The 24306-nt window shown below is 45.1% G+C and overlaps 1 protein-coding gene across 5 annotated transcripts in view; it reads left to right on the top strand.

Annotated features, from left to right (window-relative positions):
• The window catches only part of Zfat (zinc finger and AT-hook domain containing), a 179930-nt gene that overhangs the window by 30902 nt on the left and 124722 nt on the right, over positions 1-24306 (top strand). For all 5 annotated transcript variants that reach the window (XM_027950491.2, XM_027950500.2, XM_071602100.1 and 2 more), the window contains one exon: positions 12038-12289. In XM_027950491.2, the coding sequence (XP_027806292.1) occupies positions 12038-12289 (252 nt within the window). The remainder of the gene's footprint in view (positions 1-12037; positions 12290-24306) is intronic.

Genomic DNA, 24306 nt, shown 5'->3' on the forward strand with positions numbered 1-24306 from the left:
CTCAGGACACCCTCCCTTTCTGGTGGTCTGCCCCCTCTCCTCACTGCAGTAGCCCCACAGGCCTCTCCTTCTCTCAGGACCTTCCGGCTGCTGGGGCAGCAGCAGTCTGTGGAAGGTAAAGCCACCTGTGCCTGGGAAGCCCCTGGCGGGTGTCTGCCTGTCTCTCTCCTGCAGGTTACTGGGGCCTGTCCACTGTGGGAGCTCCTCGAGGCTCTGTGTGGGTTGGTGGCCCTTCTCTGGGCTTCTGGGACCCCACGCCTTCCTGGCTGTGCGTACCCTGTCATTTTTTCAAGGAGAAGCTTTGGCCTGCTGTCTGATTTTCCACACAGCGTAAGGTTGCCTGGACTGGCCATGTTGTCTCGTGTGTCAGAACTTGGCTCCTTCCAGGGTGAGTGATGCGCGGGTCTGTGGCGGTTCTGCTCTGTGTTCCTCGCTGGTGGGCATTCCCGTTTGGCTGTGGTGGCTGTGGTGACTGTGTGCCTGTGCGCTTCTCTGCAGGTTGCTGTGTGGGCGGGTGTTTTCATTTCCCTTGTGAGTATGTCAAGGAAAGGGATTGCTGGGACCTGTGGTCATGCTGTGTGTAGACTTTTGAGGACTGTCAAGTTACTTTCCACTGCAGTCGCCCCATTTACTTTCTCATCAGTAATATAGGAGGAACCCAGTTTCTTCACATCCTTGACAGCATTTATTGACTGTCATAGTTTTAATTACAGCCGCCCTACTGGGTGTGAACTGGTGCTTCACTGTGATTTTGATGTGCATTTCTTTGATTACTAAGGACCTTGAAGGTTTTGGAGGTTATCCATTTTGAATTAGTTTTCGCGCATGGTGTGAGGGAGGGTTTCTGAATTCATTCTTTTGCATCTGGCTTCTAGTCATCTCGTCTACCCTCCCCCGTTGAATGGTTTGGGCACTCGCCCGTTGGTTGGTCTGTGTCTGTCCTCATGACGCTGCTGTCTGTTGAAGGGCCACAGCTTTGTAGTGAAGGGGGAGTGCAGTGCTCCAGCTTTGCTCTTCTTTTTCAAGATTGGTTTGGCTTTTCAGGATCCCTCTTAGCTCCTTAAGAATTCTAGGACCGTTTGTCTGTTTCTTCAGAAAAGGAATTTGAAATTTTAATAATGATTGTGTTGGGTCTATATAGATCAGTTTGGGTGCTCTCTTAACATATTATACCTTCAATTCATAAGCATGGGTGGCATTCCATTTATTTAAATCTTTACATTTCTTTCAACAATGTTTTGTAGTTTTAGTGTACAAGTATTATACCTCCTTGACTACTTTTATTTATAAGTATTTTATTCTTTTTAATACTATTATAAGTGTATTATTTTCTTTATTTTCAAATGTTCATTGCTAATTTATAAATGCAGCTGTTCCTGGTTTTGTATCCTGTACACAACCTTTCTAAATCCATTTATTGATCTAATATTTTTTTAGGGGATTCTTTAGGGATGTGTATGTCTATATATGATAATGTCAGTCTGAGAGTGGAGAGAGTTCTATTTCTTTCTTTTCAATCTGGGTGCCTTATGTTTCATTTTTTGTTTAATTGCCCTGTCTAAATCTCCAGTACAATGTTAAATAGAAATACTAAGAGTGTACATCCTGTATCCTTGTCTTCTTCCTGATCTTACGGGGGGGTGGGGGGGTGGGAAGCATCTGGTTTTTACCATTATTACAGTAGCTCTTTTTTTCCTTGATAGTTTCATTAGGAAAAGGAGGTTTGTTCTATTCTTAGTTTGTTGAATTTTTAAATCACAAAATGAATTTTGTAAATTTTGTAAAATGCTTTTTCTGCATTGTTTTAAAAAAATGTATTCTACCAATATGGCTTTTTGTACTGATGGTTGAATACCTGGGATAAATCTTTTGGATTATGTTGCATAATCCTTTTAATATAATATGCTGCTAGATTTGGTTTGCTACTATTTTTCTGAAGATATTTGTGTCTATAGTCATAGGATATTGGTCTAAATTCTTTTCTCTGATGTCTCTGGTTTTGGTGTCAAGGTAATAGTGGCCTTATAGAATGGCTCGGGAAGTTTCTCATTCTCTTTTCTGTTTTGGAAGAATTTTGAAGTATTAGTTTTGATTTTTAAAGTTTTTGTTAGAATTCACTAGTAAAGCCATTTAGGCCTTTCGTTTGTGTGTTTTCCTTTCCACTGAGAAATCCTTCCTTACCCTGCTTTGGTACCTCCCTGGAGTACTTTACTACTGAGTAAAGTGCCTTTTTATTTTTTATTTTGAGACAGGTTCTCCCTGAGTTGCGGAGACTGGTCTTGAACTTAGAGTCCTTCCGTCTCAGCCTCCTGAGTAGCCGAGATTGCCTGGCTTCCACTGGGGGGGTTTGATTGCTAATTCGGTCTCTCTACAGGGTAGAGGTGTATGTACATCTTCTATTCTGGAATTTAGTAGTTTGTGTCTTTCTAGGAAAATTTCTATAGAAATTTCATCTAGATTATCTAGTTTTTTGGTGTACAATTATTCATAATAGTCCCTTATAATCTTTCTGACTTGTCAGTTTGATAGTAATACCTCTTCTTTCATTCTTGATTCATTCATTTATTTGTTTGTTTATTTATTTATAAATTGATTTTATTTTTTAAATATATGACAGTGGAATGCATTATAATTCTTATTACACATATAGAGCACAATTTTTCATATCTCTGCTTATATGTAAAGTATGTTCATGCCAATTCATATCTACATACGTGTACTTTGGATAATGATGCCCATCACATTCCACCATCATTGCTAACGCCCTGCCCCCTCTCTTCCCCTCCCACCCCTCTGCCCTATCTAGAGTCTGTCTGTTCCTCCCATGCTCCCCCTCCCTACCCCACTATGAGTCAGCCTCCTTATATCAGAGAAAACATAGTTTAGCTAAAGATTTGCCGTTTTTTGTTGATCTTTTCAAAACTTTGGTTTTGCTGATTTTTTCTTTTGCTTTTCCATGTTTCTATTTCATATCTTTCTACTCTAATTTTTATTATTTATGTCTTTTTTCTTGCTTTAAGTCTACTGTGTTTCTGTTTCTTAAGTTGGAAGAGAGACTATTGATTTCAGATCTTTTTGTTTTCAAAATGTGTTTTCTCTCTTATCTTTATTGAGGCATTATTGATGAACAAAATCATACAGATTTAAGATGTGCATTATAATGATTTGATAGGTATATGTGTCATGCAATGACTATCACAATCAAATTAGTTAAAATGTCTGTCACTTTACCTAATTATGATTTTTTTTTGTGTGTGTGGTGAGTACATTAAAAGTCTACTCTCCTCCACCTCCCAACCCCTGGTAGCCACATTATGCAGTCTGTTTTTGTGAATTTGAAGTCTTTTATATTGCACATGTAAGTGAGATTATAACGTCTTCTCTTTCTCTCTTTGACTTATTACACCTAGTATAATGCAGTTGGGGATCATCTATGTTGTCACAAAGGACAGGATTTTCTTTCTTTCTTTTTTTTTTTTGTACGGCTGAATTCTATCTGTCTGTATCTACCTGTTTTCTTTTTCCATCCATTAATAGACACTTAGGTTGTTCCCATGTCCTGAGTATTGTGAATAATATGTAATGAAAATGAGAGTGCAGATATCTCTTCCACCTGTTGATTTAGTTTCCATTTTATGTGTATCCAGAAGTGGGATGGCTAGATTTTTGGGTGTTACATTTTTATTTTAGGCAACTTTCATGATGTTATCCATAATGGTTTGTTGATTTACATATCCTGTAACATTTGTTTTCTTTTGCTGTTTTGATAATAGCCCTAGCATCTTCTCAATTATGAGGTCATAGCTCATTGTGATTTTAATTTTTTCACCATTAGTTATGTTGAACACCTTTTCATGTACCCATTGGCCATTTATATGTCTTTTTTTGAGAAATATATATTCGGTTTCTTTGTATATATTTTAATCAGATTATTATTTTTTATTTTACTATCAAATTGTATGACTTCCTTGTAACCTCTTACTAGATATATGGTTTGACAATATTTTTTCCCCATTCTTAGGTTGCTTTTAATTTTGTTGTTAACTATTCAGAAGCTGCCCTTTTAAATTTTAAAATGAATTATGGCCTAACATGTGACCTTTCCTGGAGAAACCACCATGTGATGTTGAAAAGAATTTGTTTTCTGTTTTTGGATAGAATATTCTATATATGTTACATCTTGTTGGCTTAAAGTGTTGCTCAAGTCCCCTTTTTCTTGTCTATGTCCAGATTTTATAATTGAGAAATATGTGGTTTAGAGACTCAAGAAGTTAAAATAACTTTCGCATGGTACTTCATTAGTAAGTGGGAGAGGGGTTGAGGCCCAGTTGTTCTGATCGTGTCTGTGTGTTCTTGTGGTACTGTGGGTGCAGAAGGTCCCTGGCTTAACCACGGTGTGGCTTACAATTTTTCAGTCTTACAATGCTGTGAAAGCAATATTCATTCAGCAGAAACCATATTAAAATTTTGAAACTGAATCTTTTTCCTGGGCTAGTGACATGTGGTCTGATCCTTTTTTTGATGTGGGCAGTGGTGTGAGGCTCAGCTTTCAGTCAGTGACATGATCACAAGGGGAAGCATCCCATGCTCTGTATTTGCCATGTTGCCAAGCCAGGATATTTGAGGGTTAGGCATATTCAATGTATTTTTGATTTATGATGTTTTAAAAGGTTATGATAGGTTTACCAGAACATGACTCCATTATAAATTGAAGAATATCTGCAGTAGTTCTGCTCTATCTATGGGGATGTGTTCTAGGACCCCCAATGGATGCCCAAAACCATGGGTAGTACCAAACTCTGTGCATACTATGTCTTTTCCCCCCTATATACATACCTGTCATAAGGTTTAATTTATAAATTAGGTATAATAATAACATCAATAACATAGAATAATTATGGCAATATACTGTAATAATATGGTCGCTATTCTTGTGAGGCCATTATTAAGTAAGATAAGGGTTATTTGAATGTAAGCATATGATGCCTCATCAGTTGATCTGATAACTGAGCTGGCTGCTAAGCTACTAATGGGTAGGTAGTGTATACAGAGTGGATATCTTGCACAGAGGGATTAATCATGTCCCAGCAGGGCAGAGTGGGACAGTGACAGATTTCATCATGTTTCTCAGAATGGTGTGGAATATAAAACTCACAAGTTGTTTAGCTCTGGAGTCATTTTTATTTAGTCTTAGGAGACTGCTCATGGGTAAGTGAAACCATGGGAAGCCAACTGTGGATAGGGGAGGGGCAGTATAGGTAAGTCCTTTCCACTGAGTACTCTTATATGTTGTTCTCCTTTATTAAATAACTTATGCCTTGAATTCTTCCTGAATGCATTTTCTCTTTTTCTGTTGTGTATACTGGAAGATTAATTGCCTGTGTAGTTTAATTTAAAAAACTATTTCTTAAGACTTTAATTAAACTCAGCCTCTTATAGTAGAAAATTTCTTCAAAAGTCTTTCATTAAGAACCTCAAGCCCTTCTTTTTCTCTTTGTGGAAGTCCATAAAATTTGAGGCTTGTAGAGGTTTCGTTTCTCTCTAATGATTTCCATTCAGGTTTAACCTTCACAATTCATTTTAACTTGAGAGATACTTGAAATGCTTTAATTAAACTTTTAACTGAGTAGTAATTGATTTATTATTTTGGTTTCCCTTTAGAACATGGAGGTTCCTAAATCCTCTGGTTTATTTTATAGCCTTTTAATCTTTTTGGCTTCTGTAGGAAGTGGTCTTCACAATGACCTTTCATTTCCCCCCTCCTCCTAATCAGATTTTGACTGTGATCCAAGCAGAAATTGCCTGATGGACTTAGCTCTTTCTCCTCTGTGTGTGTGTGTATAGTGCAGATGTGTGAGTATTCACGAGTGTGTTTGAGCGGGCCGTGGGAGCTAGTGCCGATTGTGTGTGCACATGTGCTCTGCTCTCCTGGCTCTGCGCAGGTGGGCGGCTGCCCTTGCTGAAGGGAGAGTTGCATGGGCCTCTGGAGCCTTGTTTTGGTTCTTCTGATTTCCCCCTTTCACACCCTCCTTAGAAACTTTTCCTTCTCTTTTCTACCTGTTACTTCCCTTCCTTTGCCCCCTTCCACTTCTCTGTTCACTCCCTGCTGATTGAGGGCCTGCTGTTTGCCTGGGTGCTGTGCTAGGTGCTGGGGGTGTGTACCCAGGCTGTTCCTGTTTGGGTACCTCTTGCCTAGTGGACAGCAAGTTGGCCAGGAGGCCCTGTGTGCAGCAGGTGAGTGCTTCTTTAGGGTCAGCCATGAAGTGGGTCACTTACTCTGGCTTGAGAGTAAAAAGAGGCATCCTAGGAGGTTGATGTCTAAATTGATATCATAGTATTGTCTCTTCTGAAGATTTGCCCCAAATGAAGTCATTATGGGTACGTTAGGAATACTGTGCTGGTTCTTCTAGTAACAGCTGAGACCTTAGCCTTCCAGCCTGTCCTGGTTGGCACTGTGGATGTAGAGGAAAGGACACACATCTTGGAATTCCCCTAGACTTGTGTCCTGGTCCTGGGACTTTCGTGTAGCTGTCAGGGCCTGGTCGAGCACACCGGAGCCTCTGTGCAGATTGCAGGAGGTGCCTCTTCTGGGATGAGTTAGTCACAGGTACTTTCTGGGTGAACATACATGAAAGGTACACAGAACTGATGCAGCCAGTGCCTGAGTATGAAGCTTGGCTGGTGCAAGTTGGCCCTGGAGGGTCCTCCAGGTGTGACTCCTGTCATCTGTCACAAGGAGATACTGGCCTTTTTCACAGGTTCTGAGGCAAGCATATGTTTGTGCACGCCACCCTAGTGCTTTGAACATGGTCCATAATGAGTGCTCTGTGTGTGGCAAACCTGCCCCCTCCCTTACGCACAGTGCTCTTTAGTGTTGGGAGCTGTCACACTGAGGTGCATAGCTGCCTGAGACTGTCATTTTCCTGTAGAACTTAGAGGTCAGCCTCTGTTATTTCTGTGCTCTGTTAATTGCACTGACCAAAGGACTTGCTCTCCAAGTCAGTGGTGAAGCTCACTGACTCTGAGGCAAACAGGTCCATTTTCAAATCCTGCCTCTGGCACTGTTCTGTTCTGTGAGCTTGGGACATATTAATTAATCTTTGTATGCCTCAGTGTTCTTGACTGTGTAAAGGGGACAATACTAAGGATACCTTTGGGTGTTAAGTGAGGAAATGCAAGTGAAATATTTGGCAGTGGTGCCTGAGGTCTGGGTGCTGGATTAGTCACTGCTCTCATTCACGAGGCATTTCCACCACTGGGCCGTTGGAGCCCTGGGAAGCCTTGGGCTCTGGTGCCTGGTGCTGCAGAGCAGGATGTAGTCTGGCCCACCGAGGGGGTGCGCATCCTCCAGACACCTGAGAGGCTCACACTTCCTCTTCTCTGATAAATAATTCATTGTCTCCCCTAGTGCTTTTTGGGCTTTGGATGTAAATGTCAGGGAGATTGACTGTCAGGGCTCTAAAATATTTGTCTTTCAGGATCTTCCAAAATTCTGGAGCTGGTGTGACTAGAGATTGAGTTGCCAAGTGAGAGCACCAGGAGGCTGTGTATCTGTGCTCTTAGGCAGAAGAAAATGGATGTGCTCCTGATTATATTGGATTTCTTGGTGTATGAGCTATTGTAAAAGGAAGAAATTAAGGAAAAAACATGCACCGAGTCAGAATAAACAAGAATGCATGTACATCAAGGAATCATATAATCTAACAGTGGACTGGCTAGGAAGAGAAATTCCAAATCAGGATATTAGGGACCATGGCCAGAATAATAAATAGTAGTTGTTTATCAGTCCCGCAGTACCATGCTCAGACTATAGTGGATCACTGTTGTCAACAGTGACTCTGTAAAATAGGGACAGTTCTGTGTTTATTTTTCACATTGGAAACTGAGGCTCAGAGGGGATTTGAATCCAAGTCTATGTAACTCCAAGTCAGTGTGCTCTGTGCCGTGCGCATTGGCTCCTTTAGTGTGGAAATGACCCTCAGTACCCATAGTGGGTGTGACTCCGCAGGAACAGTTTGGCTGGAATGAGGCAACCCAGGTCCCAGGGTTGCAGCTCGGCGGCTCCCTGGAAGGGGTGCCAAGCCACTGGAACATTTGGGCTCCCATTTCCTCTTCCGTTGAAGAAGTTATGTTTGCTATACTCGTCTCATAAGATTTTTAAGAATAAAATGAGATAATAGCAGAGAAAGTGTCTTGCAAACTTGAGTGATGCACATACAGAACTCATTATTAAATTTTTGATTATGTTGGGCTATTTTTCCATGATGCTCATGTCTTGATTGAATTAAAAAGTCTTTGCCTCATGCTTTCTGTCCCTTGTCAGCTTTCTCTTGGGATCTGCATGGGTGATTATCTGACAAGAGGGAGTTGTCCCTAGACTGTGGGATTAGAGCAGGTTCAGATGCACCATGGTCCAGCCCCCGTTTTTCTAATTGGAAACTTGGAACATAAGAAATGACTTATTTTCCAAATGCCTCTTTTTCAGTCATCAAATAGTGGATCAAAGTGTTTATTAAATGAATATTCCATATTCAGCTCTGTTTAAGTTCCTGTGGGACCCAGGAATTGAGAGCCCAGCTCAAACCTTACGGTTTACAGTGCAAGGAGAGGAAAAGGGCAATAATTAGGAAACTGTCTACATTCTGCTATGAGGAGTTCATGTTGTGAGGCGGGTCAGCTCGCAAGGGCCTGACCTGCTTAAAACGGCCTAGGGAGGAGGTGCTGAGACTTGAGCTGGACCTGAAATGTTGGGATGTGAATTGGAGTTAGGGGTCTGATTGGGAATGAGGAAGATGGTCACAGGCAGGGGGACTAGAACTGCATGTAAGTAAAGGGACAGGGACTATCTGCATGTCTAGGGGAGGGCACTGAGGGGTGGAGGGCGAGGCAGGGAGAGGGAGGTGCTGTGTGTGTGTGTGTGTGTGTGTGTGTGTGTTTCTAGGGTTATACCTAGAAGTCTGGTCTTTTTATGTGGGTAGAGTCATCCAGAATGATGGAAGATTCTAGAGCCAAGGTATGACAGGGAGACAGGAGCTGGGGCCAGGGAGAACCTGGAGTGGCACCTTGGAGTCTGGAGACTGTGTGCAGGCATGGGATGGCACAGTTGCCCTGGGTGGACAGGGGTTTGCCCTGCAGATGTTTTTGTGACAAAATCTCCAGATTTGAGTGACACTTGAGTAAAGGAATTTGGGCAGGAGGAAGAGGAAGTATAGACAGCTAGCTCCTTCCAAATGTTTGGATTTAGAGCTTGCATCGTTTTCCTTGCCTGGTTCCAGGATTCTCAGCTCTTTTTATAAAATGTGGGTGGTTGACAGTAGCAACTCGTTTCCAGTGCTTAAATTATTCCAAGTTCATTTATGAATATTTCATTTTTAGCTAACTAATTGGTCTTGAGGATCTGAATTATGGATGTACCAAGATGGGAGATTAGTTTTGTCACCATTGTGTTTGAGGCTTTTCAAAGCTTTCAGGGCCGATTTTGTGTTTCTTCCTTGACAACCAGATTGCACCTTGCTCATCAGTTTAATTCAGCCAGCTTTACTGGGTCAGGGCACCAGGCTAGGTGCAGAGTGGATGAGGTATCAGCAGGGCAAGGGCTCTGCCTTCAAGGAGTCTCCACTCTGTGGGAAGACAGACTTCCAGACAGCCCTGCTGGATGGCACCCTGGCTGCATTCCCAGCCTGCTGCCAGCAAACTGTCTTTTGCACAGTTGGCACTGCTGCTCTTGGCTGTGTGCTCAGGTGTGTTGTGAGAAAACGTGGGGACTTGCCATGCCAGTTTGCCAAACTCCAGGTTAGGAGCACAGGGCGCCACATGACTAAGTCCTCAACAGGCTTCTGACACCAGCCACAACCCAGGGGGGGGTCTCCAGGGCCACCTTCTCTGACCAGCTAGCTGCAAATTTGGGGATCTCTAGGGCCTTCTTTAGGCTTGATAATTTGCAAGAATTCACAGAACTAAGGAAAGTTCTGTTATTTCCTTTTGGTCCCCTCAGGGAGTCCTAGACGTCTCCTCTGTCTTTAGTGCATGACAACAGCAAGATAATCTCCATCCAGGAAGCTCACAGAGCCTTGGCTGTCCAGAGTGTCTATTGGGCCTCAGTGACACACAGTCACCTGAATGGTCTCCAGACCCTCCTTGAGGTTGTGACTGCTCTCCAGTGCCTCTGGAGGTTGGAGCTGATGTACTGGAACCAAGGTGAAGCATCATCAATCATCCAGGGGCCAAGACCCCAGGGAAACACAGACCCTCCCATCCAGAGGGACATCTAGGAGTCTGGGGATCCCTCCCAGTCACCCAGAGAAAGGGCTGGACCTCTCTTGAGTTAGGTTAATTCTTGAATACGCAGCTGTGTCCTGAGAGAACATTTCAGAGCAGTGGCTTCTTCATGGCAGGATGCCAGAGTTGATCACTGGGGTTAGATCTGGGCCACAAACTTCAATAGACTGTTATGAACCATGTTTGTGCAGCTCAGCTAATGTGACATGTGGTGGGTGTTTCATAGACTTTGCTAATTCTGCTGCTCTGATATCAATTACTGCTTCAATAGGTTGTACGTGCTGTTTTGAAGAATAATAATAGGAAAAGTTTTAATGACTTTGGGGTAAACACTTTTTCCTTACTCACTGCATTCCTTCTCTCCCCCATCCCCACATGTGGGGGCTGGTCCTCCTGGAAACAGCCTTTGTCTTCTCGTGGAAATTCAGTATTGGCGAAGGGACTGAGGGCTCTGGTCTGCTGCGTGTTCTGTCTGGACTCTCAGTGTGCCTTTATGGTTTGTAATTGTGCCTGTTGCTGTGGCTGAAGAGGCTGTGGTTGGACCCCCAGCCAAGGCAGACCTGTGCATTGCAGCTCAGCAGAGGCTTTGCTCCTGGAAATCTCCTGCCCCAGGAGAATGGGCGCCTCTCTATGTTCATGGGAACCCAGTGCCAAGGTCGGCTTCCTTGTCTAGAGTGCCTGCAGGTGAACTGCCTTCCTTGTAGACTCTGCCCCATAGCCTCCCTCTCTGACCATGAACACAGGCCACCCTTTTCATTAAAGGATCTCTGTGGTGCTAGCAGTGGGTAAAGTGGCTGGTGTTTCACTGTGCAGAGCCACAACTTCAGAAAGAGCAGGAAGGTCCCCCAAAGATATCCTCATCCATAGACCAGTCTTCAACCAAAATGATGCCAGGACCCGGAGTCCACCCTTTTCCCTGCTGTCCAGATTCCGAGGACTGCCCAGATTGCATTCTTTAGTCAGACAGATGGCTGTGGTCTTGGGGATTTCAGCCTGACCAGGAGTGGCCCCCTGGTTGGCTCTTTCAGGGGTTCCTCTCAAAGTCACATCTTCTGCTTCACTTTGCACGACTGTACATGCTGCTCTGCTTCCCGACCCTGCTTTGCTCTTAATTTCTACCTTTATTTCAGAGATACAAGCCTGAAAGATGAACACTAATCAAGAAGAAATGCATGTTATAAAATGATTTGGAACTTGGCTTTAAAGCAGCTCTGATCATGCCATTTAAAATCAGTAGGTCGCTAGGAAACTTGAAAAATATTGTTATTGTCTTTGCCCTATAATTTGTGGCTTTAGATTGTGATGATTTTTTCTCTTTCTCACCAGGACAATTTGACTTCTTGAAATAATCTGAATAGTTGTCTGACTCATTAAGAGTATGACAAGCTCAGCAGTGTCTGAGAACTCTTTGCAAAGAAGCAGCGAGATCTGGATTTAAAAGGAAGTGGTGGTTAGCGAGGATTTTGGTCTGGGGGCCAACAGCCACAGCTTAGTTCTCAAGCTTCACAGAAGGAGCATGTGCAAAGGTTCACCCGACAGTCTTGAGGCAGAATATCATAAGATCCAGTACCATCAGCATTTAGGCACAGGAACAGTAGGACTGGTGATGCTGCTGCAGCCGGGCCCTTCTAGGGCTTCTTTAGACTTTCATTTTTAATAAAATGGGAGACCTGAACATATTCTTACATTTAGAAATTGAGTGCGTGCCCTGCCTTGCCACCCAGTGTCACTCCACCCTGCTCTCTTGTTTCCTTTGCAGAGTTTTTGGTCATGAAGAGGAAGAGAGGCAGGCCTAAGGGGTCCACAAAGAAGCCCAGTGCTGAAGAGGAGCTGGTGGAAAACTTTGTGAACCCTAGCGACGAGGGTCCACTGGCTCCAGAGGAAGGGGCTGGCTTGACCCCGAGCAGCCTGGAGTGTGGCAAGTGCTGTCGGAAGTTCTCCAACACGCGCCAGCTGCGGAAGCACATCTGCATCATTGTGCTGAATTTGGGTGAGGAGGAAGGAGAAGCAGGTAAACGGACCAGGTGACCATGTGGTTTCTCACAGAGATGTACCTACGCATACTTGCTTACGGCTTTGCTTGCTACTTGGGATAGCATGCACTTATTCAGGTCTCCCCCATCTCATTTTCATAATGGTTACTGACTATTACTGTGTATAATCTTTCGAATTAATGTACCATCTGTGAGCTGGAGCCCATGGTGTGCAGGCCCAGGGTGCCTTGGTGGTGCTTTGGTGGGTCGTAGAGAGAGTAAAACAGTTTCTACCCTTGATGAGCTTATGTTCTGTGAAAGGAGATTGAGTTTTAAAATGCACAATGACAAAGGATAGAAAATTGTTCCTGGGAGAGAGTGTACTGGTACAAAGTCAGTGAATCTGGTGCCACAGTTTGGCATTTGGCTGATGGGTGGGAGGTTGTCTTAAGGATGGACAGGGCCATGTGGATAGTGTGAATGACTTGGGGACTCAAAGCTGTGTTAGGAACCTGATTGGCCACCAGTGGCTGAGGACTGGGGTGAGGAGGTTAGCTCTGAAGTAGCTCCTACAAAGGGCTGAAGAGGAATGGCCTCCAGCAGGGAGGACAGCTGGGGGACAGCTTCTCTTAGACCACCTTCCCAGAGGAGCGAGGTTGCAAGGCTGTGCTGTAGGCACGAGGCCTCCAGTGGCTCTGTAATTATTGTTTGCTTCTGGGCTGTTTTTCAAGATTTCAGGCTGCTCCCGTGTTTAGGAAGATCTTGGTGTTCCCTGCTTTGCTCAGCCTGCTGCATGAGAGGCCATTCAGGTCAAAAACTCTGGCTCTGGAATGTGGCTCCTGGGGTTGGAATCCCACTTAAGCACTTCTAAATCCCTTGTGCCTCTGCTCAGTCTCCTTGTCTGTAACATGGGGCTGGAAGCAATACTGTTGCATGTGGTTGCTCTGAGTATTAAATTAGACAGGACTTGTAAAGAGCATCATAGCCTTACAGAAGTACCCAGTAAATATCAGCCAGCTGTCCTTTTAGCTATTGAGGGCCATGCAGAGACAGCACTATTTTCTTTCTTTTTTTTTTATTGGTTGTTCAAAACATTGACAGCACTATTTTCATTTTTCTTTTTTAAAGGATACACTTGGACACTTAAAGATGAAGTAATTTGTCCCAGGTCTCTTAGTCAGGGGACTTGGCCTTTGAACCCTGGCCATCCTACTTTGAACCTCTGCTCTTAAACTCTTTACTGTAAATGCCTCCCTCCGAACAGTGAAGCCAGACCCTTGGTGTGCAGAATCCTAGCACAGATTGGATGGATTATTGAGTAATTCATCAACTAATACTGATGAACATCTAGGATGGTGGCCAGGCTCATTGCCAACATCTGTGCAGGTTGTAGAAGATATACGATGTGGTTCTTCTCCTGAAAAGTGCCTGTGGAAACCTTACCACTGCAGGGTTAACAAGCAGCAGCCCAGGTCCCAGCTCGGCAGTGGGGACAGTGGTCCTGAGTCAGTACGGGCAGTGGCCATGTCAGAGGAGTGGGCAGCAGCTGCAAGATTGCAGAAGGATCAGTGCTGTTTGGGAGCCTAAAGTTCTTTTGGAGAATAAGAGCAGTTTTAGAGAGGAAATATTGAGGGGTAGTCCAGCACCCACCTTCTCCGACCTGTTGCCCGGCTTTATCAGTCTCTGCACTTGGGTGATAGGATGTCCCAGTCTCTCTCTGTCACACACAGACATGCACACATACAACCTGCCCCATGTGTCCCAGTCTCTCTCTGTCACACACAGACATGCACACACAGCCTGCCCCGCGTTTTACGGCACAGCTAGTTAATGCTCATTGCATTTTAGCCAGAAGGACCTTCTTTGGCTGACAAGGCTGCCCTGTTTGTGTTTCTGCCTGGTCTTTCTGAGAACCCAGTTCTCTGACCGTCCAGTGCCGTCTCCTCGCACATCTGTGTTGTTTCTGGGCCTTGTAGGTATCTCCTGTCAGGCTTTTCTGTGATGCACCCAGCCACCTTGGTGACTAGGCTGGGACGACGGATTGCACTCTGGCAACACCAGACATTCCTCTTCCTTTCCCATCCCCAAATCTCAGGCCTAGGTCTGGCTTTGGACAGTGTGAGTGGGTCATAAGGTGTGTGGATGTTCCTGGCTGCAAGGGTCAGGGTCTGCTTTGTGTATCAGTCCTTCAGTGTCCCCTTCACCTCACCAAATGACCCTTGCCATGTGGCACTGTGGTACCATTTTCCCGTGCTATGCAGGACTTTGTTTTGCTGCCAGCCGTGGTACATCTGATGAAAGTTCAGGTTCCGTCAGATTTTTTTTGCTGTTGTAAATAGCTCTTTAGTAAATTCTTAGTAAATCTGTAGGTGTATGTGTGAACATATGCACGTATGTGTACACGTACCTGTTTATTATGAGTATGTACGTGTGTATCTGTTTCTAGACTTCTAGAAAACTCCCAGCAACTTACATTCCAAAAATGTCTTGAGAGTGCTAATTGGAGATTATACTTTTTGTTTTCTCTTTTAATGACATAGAAAACGCAAAGAAGAAAACCACAGTGGCCCACAATCTCGCTGCCCAGGCCTGGCGCCCTTTGTGCTGCTGAGGCCGAGAAGCCCCTCCTGTTGTGCACCCTGCCTGGGCCGTCAGGATGGGGTCGCTGTGCTCTTCGGTGGTCATTTCTAGTTCTCCATGTGGCAGGCACATTCTTTATGACAGTATTTTTCATCTAATGAGGTTTTTCTGACACTTTTTATGTTACAGAGGCTGTTCTCAGTGTCTCATAGCTAATCACTCTTGGAGTTCTCCTGGCAACCTTTAAACAAGGCACTGTCATTATGCCCATCGTATAGGAGAGGAAACTGAGACAGCGAGGCCCAGCAATGGGCCTGTAGCACATAGCCTGCGAGTGGTGGACTTGGTTGTGGCTTTTGACTGGTTGCTGTGGGTCCTGACCCAGGCAGTCAGTGACTGTCCACTCTTGTCATCTTTAGAGCCTGTACAGCATCTCATCACATGTACAGGCCACAGATCTTACCCCATTGGTTTTCAGTTGATGGGTGTTTAGGATTGTTTCAACTTTTTCTGCCTGATGAAAAAATACTTCTCAGGTGAGTCTTGAGCATGCATTTTTCTTTCATTATTACCATCTTTTACCCTGTGCCATTTTCATCTTAGGTAATTGCCTGGTAACTAATTGCTGGGTGAACAGGGCCTGTTTTGCACGTTGACACGCCAGGTACATTGTCAGACCACCGTGAGAAAGTGTGCGTCAGTTTCTACCCCAGCTGTGTTGCTCATATTGCCTTGTTCTCTGGTTTCTCCCCGCCAGTCTCAGGTGGGGGTGATTGTTTTAGTTTGCAGCTCTTTGGTCACTTATGATTGTTCCTGTACATGGGTATTAACTACTTGTGTTTGGTGTGTGGTTGGGAATATTCCTTATTAATGTCCTTTACTTATACCTTTGAATTAGCACATAGGCTGCAGATATTTTTCAGTTTGTTCTTTAACATTTAATCTATCTGTAGCCTTTTTGGCATTTTGCTGGCACAATATATTTCTTGCCTTTGTATCATAGTTAGAAAATTTTCCCAAGGCCTGGCATGACAGGAAGTATGCTTCTGTGTGCCTCTGTGACTCAGATGCTTTCATTTTACCTGTATTTTTGATCTGCCTGCAAATTACATTTTTGCATCAGTTGGAAAGTGAGACACTTATATATATTTGACCAATAAATTTAAACAAGGGAATAATCTTAATAAATGCAATTTAGCCAATGAACTATTTTAAATCATAGGGTCCATGGACAAAAATTAGGGTGTGATAGTTCAAAGTCTAAAAAAACCCTTTAAAAAATAAACCTTTGCATTTCAGAGGTATTATGAATTTGTAAGAAGTTACCAAGACAATGCAGAAAGATTTCATGTGCCCTTCACTCAGGCTCCCACCCACGTGCTGTATCTCACACAGGTGTAGCCTGATACCAAGACTGTAAGAATGTGTATGTGCTCGCCACTGTCACTCGTTGTCACTCACCACAGGGGGAGACTTGTGTCAGCAGCTGCTCCAGTAGGAGGCAGAACTGCCCTGTTCCCCCAAGCTGACCTTGAGCTGCCCCCTTCCCTAATCCCCATCTGGAAACCACTGATGTGGTCTTGAACTCTGTGATTTTATCATTTCAAGAATGCTATGTAAATTTAATCCCATAATATATGGCCTTTTGAGGTTGGCTTAAAAATCCTGTTTAGACCCCATTTCTAATTTGATAATTGAGGAATTTAGGTCCAGAGGTGATGTTATGGAGTGTCCCTGCTCATTTTGGGTGGCAGTGGGGGCAGGATCCCAGTCTCCCTGTTCTTCTTGCCCAGTTACTAGCCCGTCCATCACATGCCTGTCTCACAACCAATCTGGCTTCCACTTGGAGGATATGGAGTTGAAGTGTTTCAGTACTCCTCTGCCAGGTTTTTCTCTACATCACAAGAAATTGAGTTCTACTTGTGCTTTTCCTGGTATTCACTGTCTATAGTTCTCTAGCAAGGGTAACAGGGTAACAGGCACAGTCCCTTCTAATAAGATCTCAGCTGCCTCTTGCAACAGGCAGTACAAAAATCGGTCTTGTATTCCATGGTTTGAAATGACCTGAATGGACTTTAATTTCATAAGTACCTAGTGGGAAGGTGTAAACTCTGGGTGTGTTTTTCTCTCTGGCCACAGTAAAAGCTTCTCAAATATGTAGAAATGACCTTATGCCCAGCTGCCGTGTGGCTGAGGTCCATGCAACTGCACCATGTTCTTGAGTTTGCCATATAACAGTATTACCATTTGGAAAATTCTCACATGATTCTTTTAATATATGCTCTGTAAAGAGCAGTTCAATAATATTTCAAACAATTGACCCTGACTCTATAGCTTGTTAAAACAATTAGAAGAAAACGAAATAAGATTTTTTTTCCTCTACTGTGAACCCTGTCAAGTTAAAATAACACTTTTGATATGTACTCCACATTTACTTCATTCTGCATTTGAATAGTAAAAGAAACTGGAAAACTAGACTTTTTCCCCCGCTGCTATGTGGAACAGCTGGTGTTTTTGAGAAACATTTTGCAGCCTACAGAAAATCAGTATGTCTAGTTTATAAAAGTGGCTTCTGAACCTTTCTAAGCTTGTTATTTCTGGGGTCATTTTATGCAAAGAGAATTGTAAAAATTTCCTTTTACTCTTGTCAAACCCTTCCTTAGAGGAGCAGGCGTGGATTTCATGGCTGCACCTGAGGTGCGCCTGTGCTCTTCATGGGGCTGTTTCCACAGCGTTCCAGGACCCTGCCTCTGCCTGCGTTTGTTAGTCACACAGCTGACTTGGTAAATACCTGAAAATTGGGTTTGAGTTGCATTTGAAAATTTGTGGTGAGGAGATGGTGCAGCGCCAGTCCCTGAGCGTTACACTTGTCTCTGTGGAAATATGTGTATTGGCACCGTTTCTTTTGGCCACCTGTATGCCCTTGTTTTTTCTCAGTACTACTCAGGGAATGAAATTTGGAGTTCTGTAGCTACACTTGGCTTGGCAAAGTTCAAGGTCCCTCTGTGACCCTCTTCCCCAGCTCTGCTCCTGCCTCTCCGCTGCTCCTCTTCTGCCTGTCTCAGCACTATCCCTGATTCTGCTAGTGGTGGGGACTGGGGCAGGCTGCACCCCTAGAGCAGAGCTCCTCCAGGTCACAGGGACATGACCTCACCATGCTTACCATGCCTGCTTTCTTGTGGGTGCTGCATGTCCATTGCAGGTTCTCAGGGGGCTCTGCTTGCTCAGTGACCCAGCGAGGAAGCAGTCACCACCTTGAACTTGGCAGGTCACAATACAGGGGAGAAGGAGAGCCTTGGGTGGTTTCACTTTGGCCCAGGAGTGATATCTGCTGTTTCTGTTTATGCAACTTATTGGCCAGGAGGGGTCATGCAGCCCCACCTGACTCTGGGACTAGGAAGTGCAGCCCTGCCATGTTCCCAGGGCAACAGGAAACTGAAGTGCTTGGTGGCCTTCATTGTGTCTGCCGCACAGTTTCTAGGCATTATCATGGTTCTGGTGTCCTGCAAATGTTTTCCTTGCCCATATTTCACTCTAGGTGTCCCACAGGACTTTGCTACTGACCTGACTGTCCAGCTCCTAATAGGTGTTCTTCCCGGTTCCATCTCGGTGACTGGCCCCACCATCCAGGTACCTCAGTCAGAAGCCCCCTCATCTGCTGCATCCCTTTCCTTATCACAGTGGCTGGCTTCCTGCTGAGTAGCTCCCCTCCCCTCCCCATCCCAGCCCCTGTCTCTGTGGGTCAGGCCCCAGAATCTTTCCAATGGACTCTGCTTAGAGTTCAGCTGTGCCCTTCCACTGCAGTGGTTGGCAGATAGTTGGGGGATACATCTCTGGTCAAATCCATTCATTTACTAGTAAGCTGTATATTTTTAATGTAATGAGTATTCAGAGTCCTTACTGTGGACCTGCCATTTTTCCTAGAATTGTACAAATATCAACTCATTTCTTCTTCATAAAACTCCCATGAGGCAATTATTATTTTTGTCCCCATTTTACAATTAGGAAACCAAGGCATACATCCTGTCTAGTACCACATTGTAGTCAGTGATGGGCCTGGAATGTGAACTGAGGCATTTCGGCTCAGTTAGGTACACTGCTATATTAATATGTTATAGATATTATAAAACATATGTAAAAGACTAAGTGTCAAAAGGATGAGATAAGAAGGGTAAAGAGGAATTCTTGTTCTTACCCCGAAGATGGCCTTCCAAAATGCCCATCACTGTTCAAGAGAGTCTGAGCCCCTTGAAAGCCTACTGGGTCGCTTGAGAGCTGGCTCCTGCTCCACTCTGTACCTGACTTCCTTCTTAGCCCTTGCCACCTTTCCCACCTGGGGGGACAGGGGCCTTCAGAGGCCTGTGAGTGGCAGGTATCCTGTGCTCTCCTCATCTCTTGTGCACATCATTTCTTTTGTTTGGGGTGCCCTTTGTCCTTTCTGCTCCAAGTAACTGCACTCCTTCAACAATGTTGGAACCCTGGCAGTCCCCTGAACCACTGGGGCCCTGTCATATCACCTGTGCCTTCTCCTTGGACAGTGGAACCCTCTCCCATGCCAGTCACTTCCTGCTCATCTCTAGACAGCAGCTTCAGTCCCATTGGTAATTAAGTCTTTTGATGAGGTGTGTCAGTTGGTACCACGTATCCCACCCTGTCAACTGCTGGCATCCAGGGCTGTTAGTAAGCAGGGCAGGCTCAGGACCTTTTATGGGTGGGGAACATTCACCCACAAAGTCCTTTATACTAGGACTTTTGAAAGTAACACTTTCTTGATCAGCATCATGGAGGCCAGCCTGGAGATTGGTGCTCTTGGGGACTCTGGTGGAAGCCAGTGGTCTGGTGCTTAGAGGCAGTATTGCTGTCTGAAGCTTAGTGGGCTGCTCACTACTTCCTGGAGTGGAAGGGCCTGGGCCTGGTGGGTGTGATGCAATCCCTGATGCAAGGGATGTAATGAATGGTTCTGAGAGAAGCAGGTGGCTGTTGTGCATTGTGACCATGTTTTGAAGGAGTGCTGTCTGTGGCAGTCCTGAGGTCTGAGATACTCTGGAGTGACGGCCCTGGGCCCCATGGCCGTTGAGGCAGGACATGCTCCCCAGATGTTGAGGAGGTTGGCTACAGCTGTGGGCTATGTGAGGTCCCTGCAGCAGCAGATTCTCATCTCCTACTCCTGAGTTTATGCTCTTGTGGGCTCTGAGCCAGACTTTGGGGATTGAACTTGAGTAAGAGGAGTTTCTTCCCTTGAGCAGCTGAATCTGGAGAGCAGGCAGGGATATAAATAGATGAAATGTGGTAGTGGGCTGAGCCACAGGTGAAGGGGCATGTCCTGGAAGGTTCCCTGGAGGAGGGGGATGTGGGCTGTGGGCTGCAGGCTATGAGCTACTCCTCTGTCGATGATTTGGCAGTGGGGGAGGCGGTGGAGAGGGGGGTGCAGGAGGTATTTGCTGCCTGAAGTTTCATGCAAAAACCTGCAGCTGAGGGAATGTGAGCACAGGTCAGGAGTGGGGTGGTTTGTTGCAGCTGTATGTGCAGTGACTGGGGCAAGGTGCAGTGAAGACCGCATGCCTGTCCTGGGTTTGTGTCAGTCAGTCCCTGTGGGAACAGTGCCCTGGAAGCAGTGCTCACCTGTCCTTCTCTCATCACAGGAGAGACAGGAAGATGTAAGAAAGCCCCGGGGAAGAGGGAAAGCAGAGGATGCATATTCAGCAGGTAACAGAGCTGCTGAGTCTGAGAAGCTCTTAAACTGCTGTCTTAGCAGGGTGGAGCAAATTGGTGGCAGAGCCCCGGAATATAATCCCTCATCAGTCTGCTGTTCTGACAACTGTTCTGGGCCTTTTGTTAATGTGGTTGATAACATTTTTGCTCTCTGGGGCATTTTGAGATTTAATTAGTTCTGGGGCAATTTAGAATAGGTACTTTAGAATATTAGTGCAGTGTTAATTATAAATGAATGCATATGAACTAATTTCTTCAAACGTGTGATTGCATTTACATTTAACTCTTCACCTGCCCATTCTCAGTGTAGCATATCTTGTCTGACTATCAGGTTGCAAGAGGGGACTCTGACAAATTGTGCTGGGAGTTCAGGGTGAAACATGCACACCCAGATCACATAGGATTGGGAAACAAGGCAGGGTCTCTGCTGAAGGGGCTCCTAGGAGAGGAGGGGTGGAGGGCAAAGCACAGGAAGCGTTTGTGGTAAAAGGAACTTAACTTGGATTTTGTTCCAGCTGGGTTTCCTTCTTGGTGAGGTTTCCTTGATCAGAGCTTGGGACAAGAGTGTGTGCATGTGCATGTGTGTGCACTTGTGGGCACCAGGGGGGCTGCTGGCATGGGGGGAGGTTCAGCACTGGGGCATGGACTCCCACTCCAGAGCGTCTGCTTCCCCTCCAAGGTTCACATGCCCATTGTGCACTGTCATCACTTTAAAAAGTGCTGTGGGGTTTCCAAAGGAAGTGAAATATAAAGAATGATGTCAGTGTGCTAGGGGTGAAGAGCAGTATGGCACAGATGTCAAGAAATTAAAGTCACAGTCCTGAGATTGTCAGTGACTCCCGCAGGCTAGGTGGCAGGTGAGGCAGCGCTTCACTGCTGCTCTTTATTAAGACCATAAATGAAACTCAAGTGGTCCAGTTGTCCCCTTCTCTGAGGGAGCGACGTCCCCAACACCCTCAGCTGATGCCTGGACCAATGGATAGGACCAAACCCTGTATATACTGTGTTTTTTCCTGTAAATAGATACCTATGATAAAGTTTAATTTATAAAGTGAGTACAGTAAGAAATTAACAGTAATAGTAAAATAGAATAATTAGAACATTATACTCTAATAGAAGTTACTTGCAACCTATGAATTGATTGATTTCTGAGATTTTTGGATGGTGGTTAACCATGGGTACCTGAAGCTATGCACAGGAGCCTGGTGTAGCTCCAGTCTCAGGCCTGAGTGGGACTTTTGCATGTAGCATACACATCTCAAGGGCCACTGTGTGTGTCTCACCATGTGAGGGGCTCTGCGTCTCTTCTCTCTTGTTAGCCTTACAGTGATTGATTCTGCAGATGCGATCATGGTTCAGAGAGAGTTCTAAGTTCGTTTAGCTGAAAGGCAGAGCCCAGGTCTCCACTTAGATGCCCTTGACTCCACATCTGGCTTCTCCACCATGCCTTATCTAGATGGGGACGTTTACTTGAAGTGGTATTTGGAAGAGTACCTCGTGTGTCCTGATCCAGTAGATTTTAGGTTCTTGCTCTTTGGGGGTGTTCAGTGGCTTGTGCTGCAAGTACACCAAGGAGGACGTGGGAGGTTGTCAGGGGAGCTGGCTGGGACCCCACTCACCATCTAAGGAGTCATGTCCTTCTATCTTTGATTATGTTGAAATTGCCCAAAGAGGTCACTTGGAAAAAGTCCTGCTCTTATAAAGACTTTGAAAGGCACCATTCTGGTGCATTGATAGTCACAGCTTGATCCTCCTAGGACACAGCTTGAAGGGAGGCTTGATGGACCAGGGACTGTAGCTAGGGCCTTGCTTTCTGGAGGACCACATTGGTAAGAGCGTTGGAGAGAAAAGTGAGACTGAAAAGACTGGCTGAAAGGGCGGAGGTGTGTGGATTAGTGGCGTTTCAGGTGCTAATTGTGCCTGAAAGTGCTTTGCAAACCGTCTTGGTACCCCGCGTGAGGAATTGCTGTGGTAGAGTGGTTTATCTCTGTTTGATGATGCTGGTCAGAGGAGAAATACCAAAAGGTGTACACTGCAACTAGATATTTCTGTGTGAAAGCCACATCTTCTGAGAGGATCGATACTGCTCTCCTTCCCTGTGACCTGGCTCCCCAGGGTAGGGTCAGAAAGCATTTATAGGGTTATGATGTCACCTACTCTGGCTTTTAAGCATTTCAGACAGATTTCAGTTATTGATCTTTCTAAAATACATTCTGTTTTTTCTTGGATAAGAGTCTTTTCTAGAGCTCAGTGAAAATATTTTCAAATATTTGCTACAGTTTGAAAACAGAATATTACTGTAGATTTGTGTGTGTGAGTCACAGTCTATTACTATGACAAAATACCTGAGATAATCAACTTACAAGATGGAAGGGTTTTTTGTGGTTGGAGGTCTCAGAGGGTTTCAGACGTTTTAGTTCATGTTGCTTGGCTCTGTTGTTTTGGGGCCTGTGGTGAGGCAGCACTTCTTGGCTGGGAGTGCGTGGTAGAGCAAAGTTCCTCACCTCATGGTGACCAGGAAGTAAGAAAGAGATAGGGAAAGGCTGGGGGACCAATAGCCCCTTCCAGGGCACATCCCCAGTGACCTATCTTCCTTCCTCTGGCCCTACATCCTGAAGGTCCCACCACTTCCCAGCAGTGCCAAGCTGAGGGCCAGGCCTTTAACACAAGGGTCTTTCGGGAGATACTCCTTATCCAAAGCATAGCTCTTGTGATTCCCACGTGCCCCTGAAGCAGGACATCTGGAAAGCAGTTGTTTTGAAAGAGGCATCTGGAAGACTTGGATAGACCCGGATCCCCTCCATGCAGCCCCCTTGATCTTTTTATTTTCCACACTAAGATGTCTTTCTTAGGACTTCAGCTTGGCCACTGCTCCTCTTCAGGTGCTCTGCCTAGGCTCGAGGTCAACCGGACGTTCTATGGAACAAGGATAAATGAATTATCCATAATTCCCATTTGATATTAGAGGGGAGCTGGATTTCTGCTGGGAGCTCTCTGACTGCCCCATGTCCTGCCATCCCAGCAGGGTGACTCTTCACAATGTGTGTGTTGCTAGGGGGTTCAGACTGTCTTGGTGTAGGCAGATGGCCCTGATTCTTGGAGCATAGCTCTTGCTTTCTTCCTCTCCCAAGAATCACCACCACTTAGCAAGAAGTGGCTCTGTAGAGCTGGAAGAGCCCGCGTGCCCTGGGCACGCATAATGGATTATAAACGCCTGGCCCTGGAGGCTGGCGCTGGAATGGTGATCTGCTGTGCCTCGAGCCAGCAGTGCAAGCAAGTGCACTGTGGACCTTGGCTGCAGGCTCCACTGGGACTGTTCAACTGTGTAAAGCCACTGGGAGCAATTGTCCTTGGCTGAGGGCCCAGAGAGCAAATGCCAGCTTTTGTTTTGCTCACCTTGGCCTTTAGCACAGTGGCCCTGGGACCCCTGTCAGAGGGAGGTGGGTTGGGGGTCGATGAGCTGCTCAGCAGCAGTGTTTGGGGCTGTGGTACGTGAACAGACCTTCAGTTAAGCTTTTTCTTTCCCCCTAGAGAAAGCAAAAGAAAGGAAGCTGAAGAGAATGTGGACATTATCTGGGGGGAAAGTAGGAAAATTTAAAAAATCAGTAACTCAGAGGAAGCAGGAAACTATTTAAAAGCACCTTCTTTTTTTTTTTTTTTTCTTTTTTAAAATTATTAGTTGTTCAAAACATTATATAGCTCTTGACATATCATATTTCATACATTTGATTCATGTGGATTATGAACTCCCATTTTTACCCCG

Source organism: Marmota flaviventris, chromosome 15 (assembly GCF_047511675.1).
Source record: "Marmota flaviventris isolate mMarFla1 chromosome 15, mMarFla1.hap1, whole genome shotgun sequence".
NCBI classification, from domain to species: Eukaryota; Metazoa; Chordata; class Mammalia; order Rodentia; family Sciuridae; genus Marmota; species Marmota flaviventris.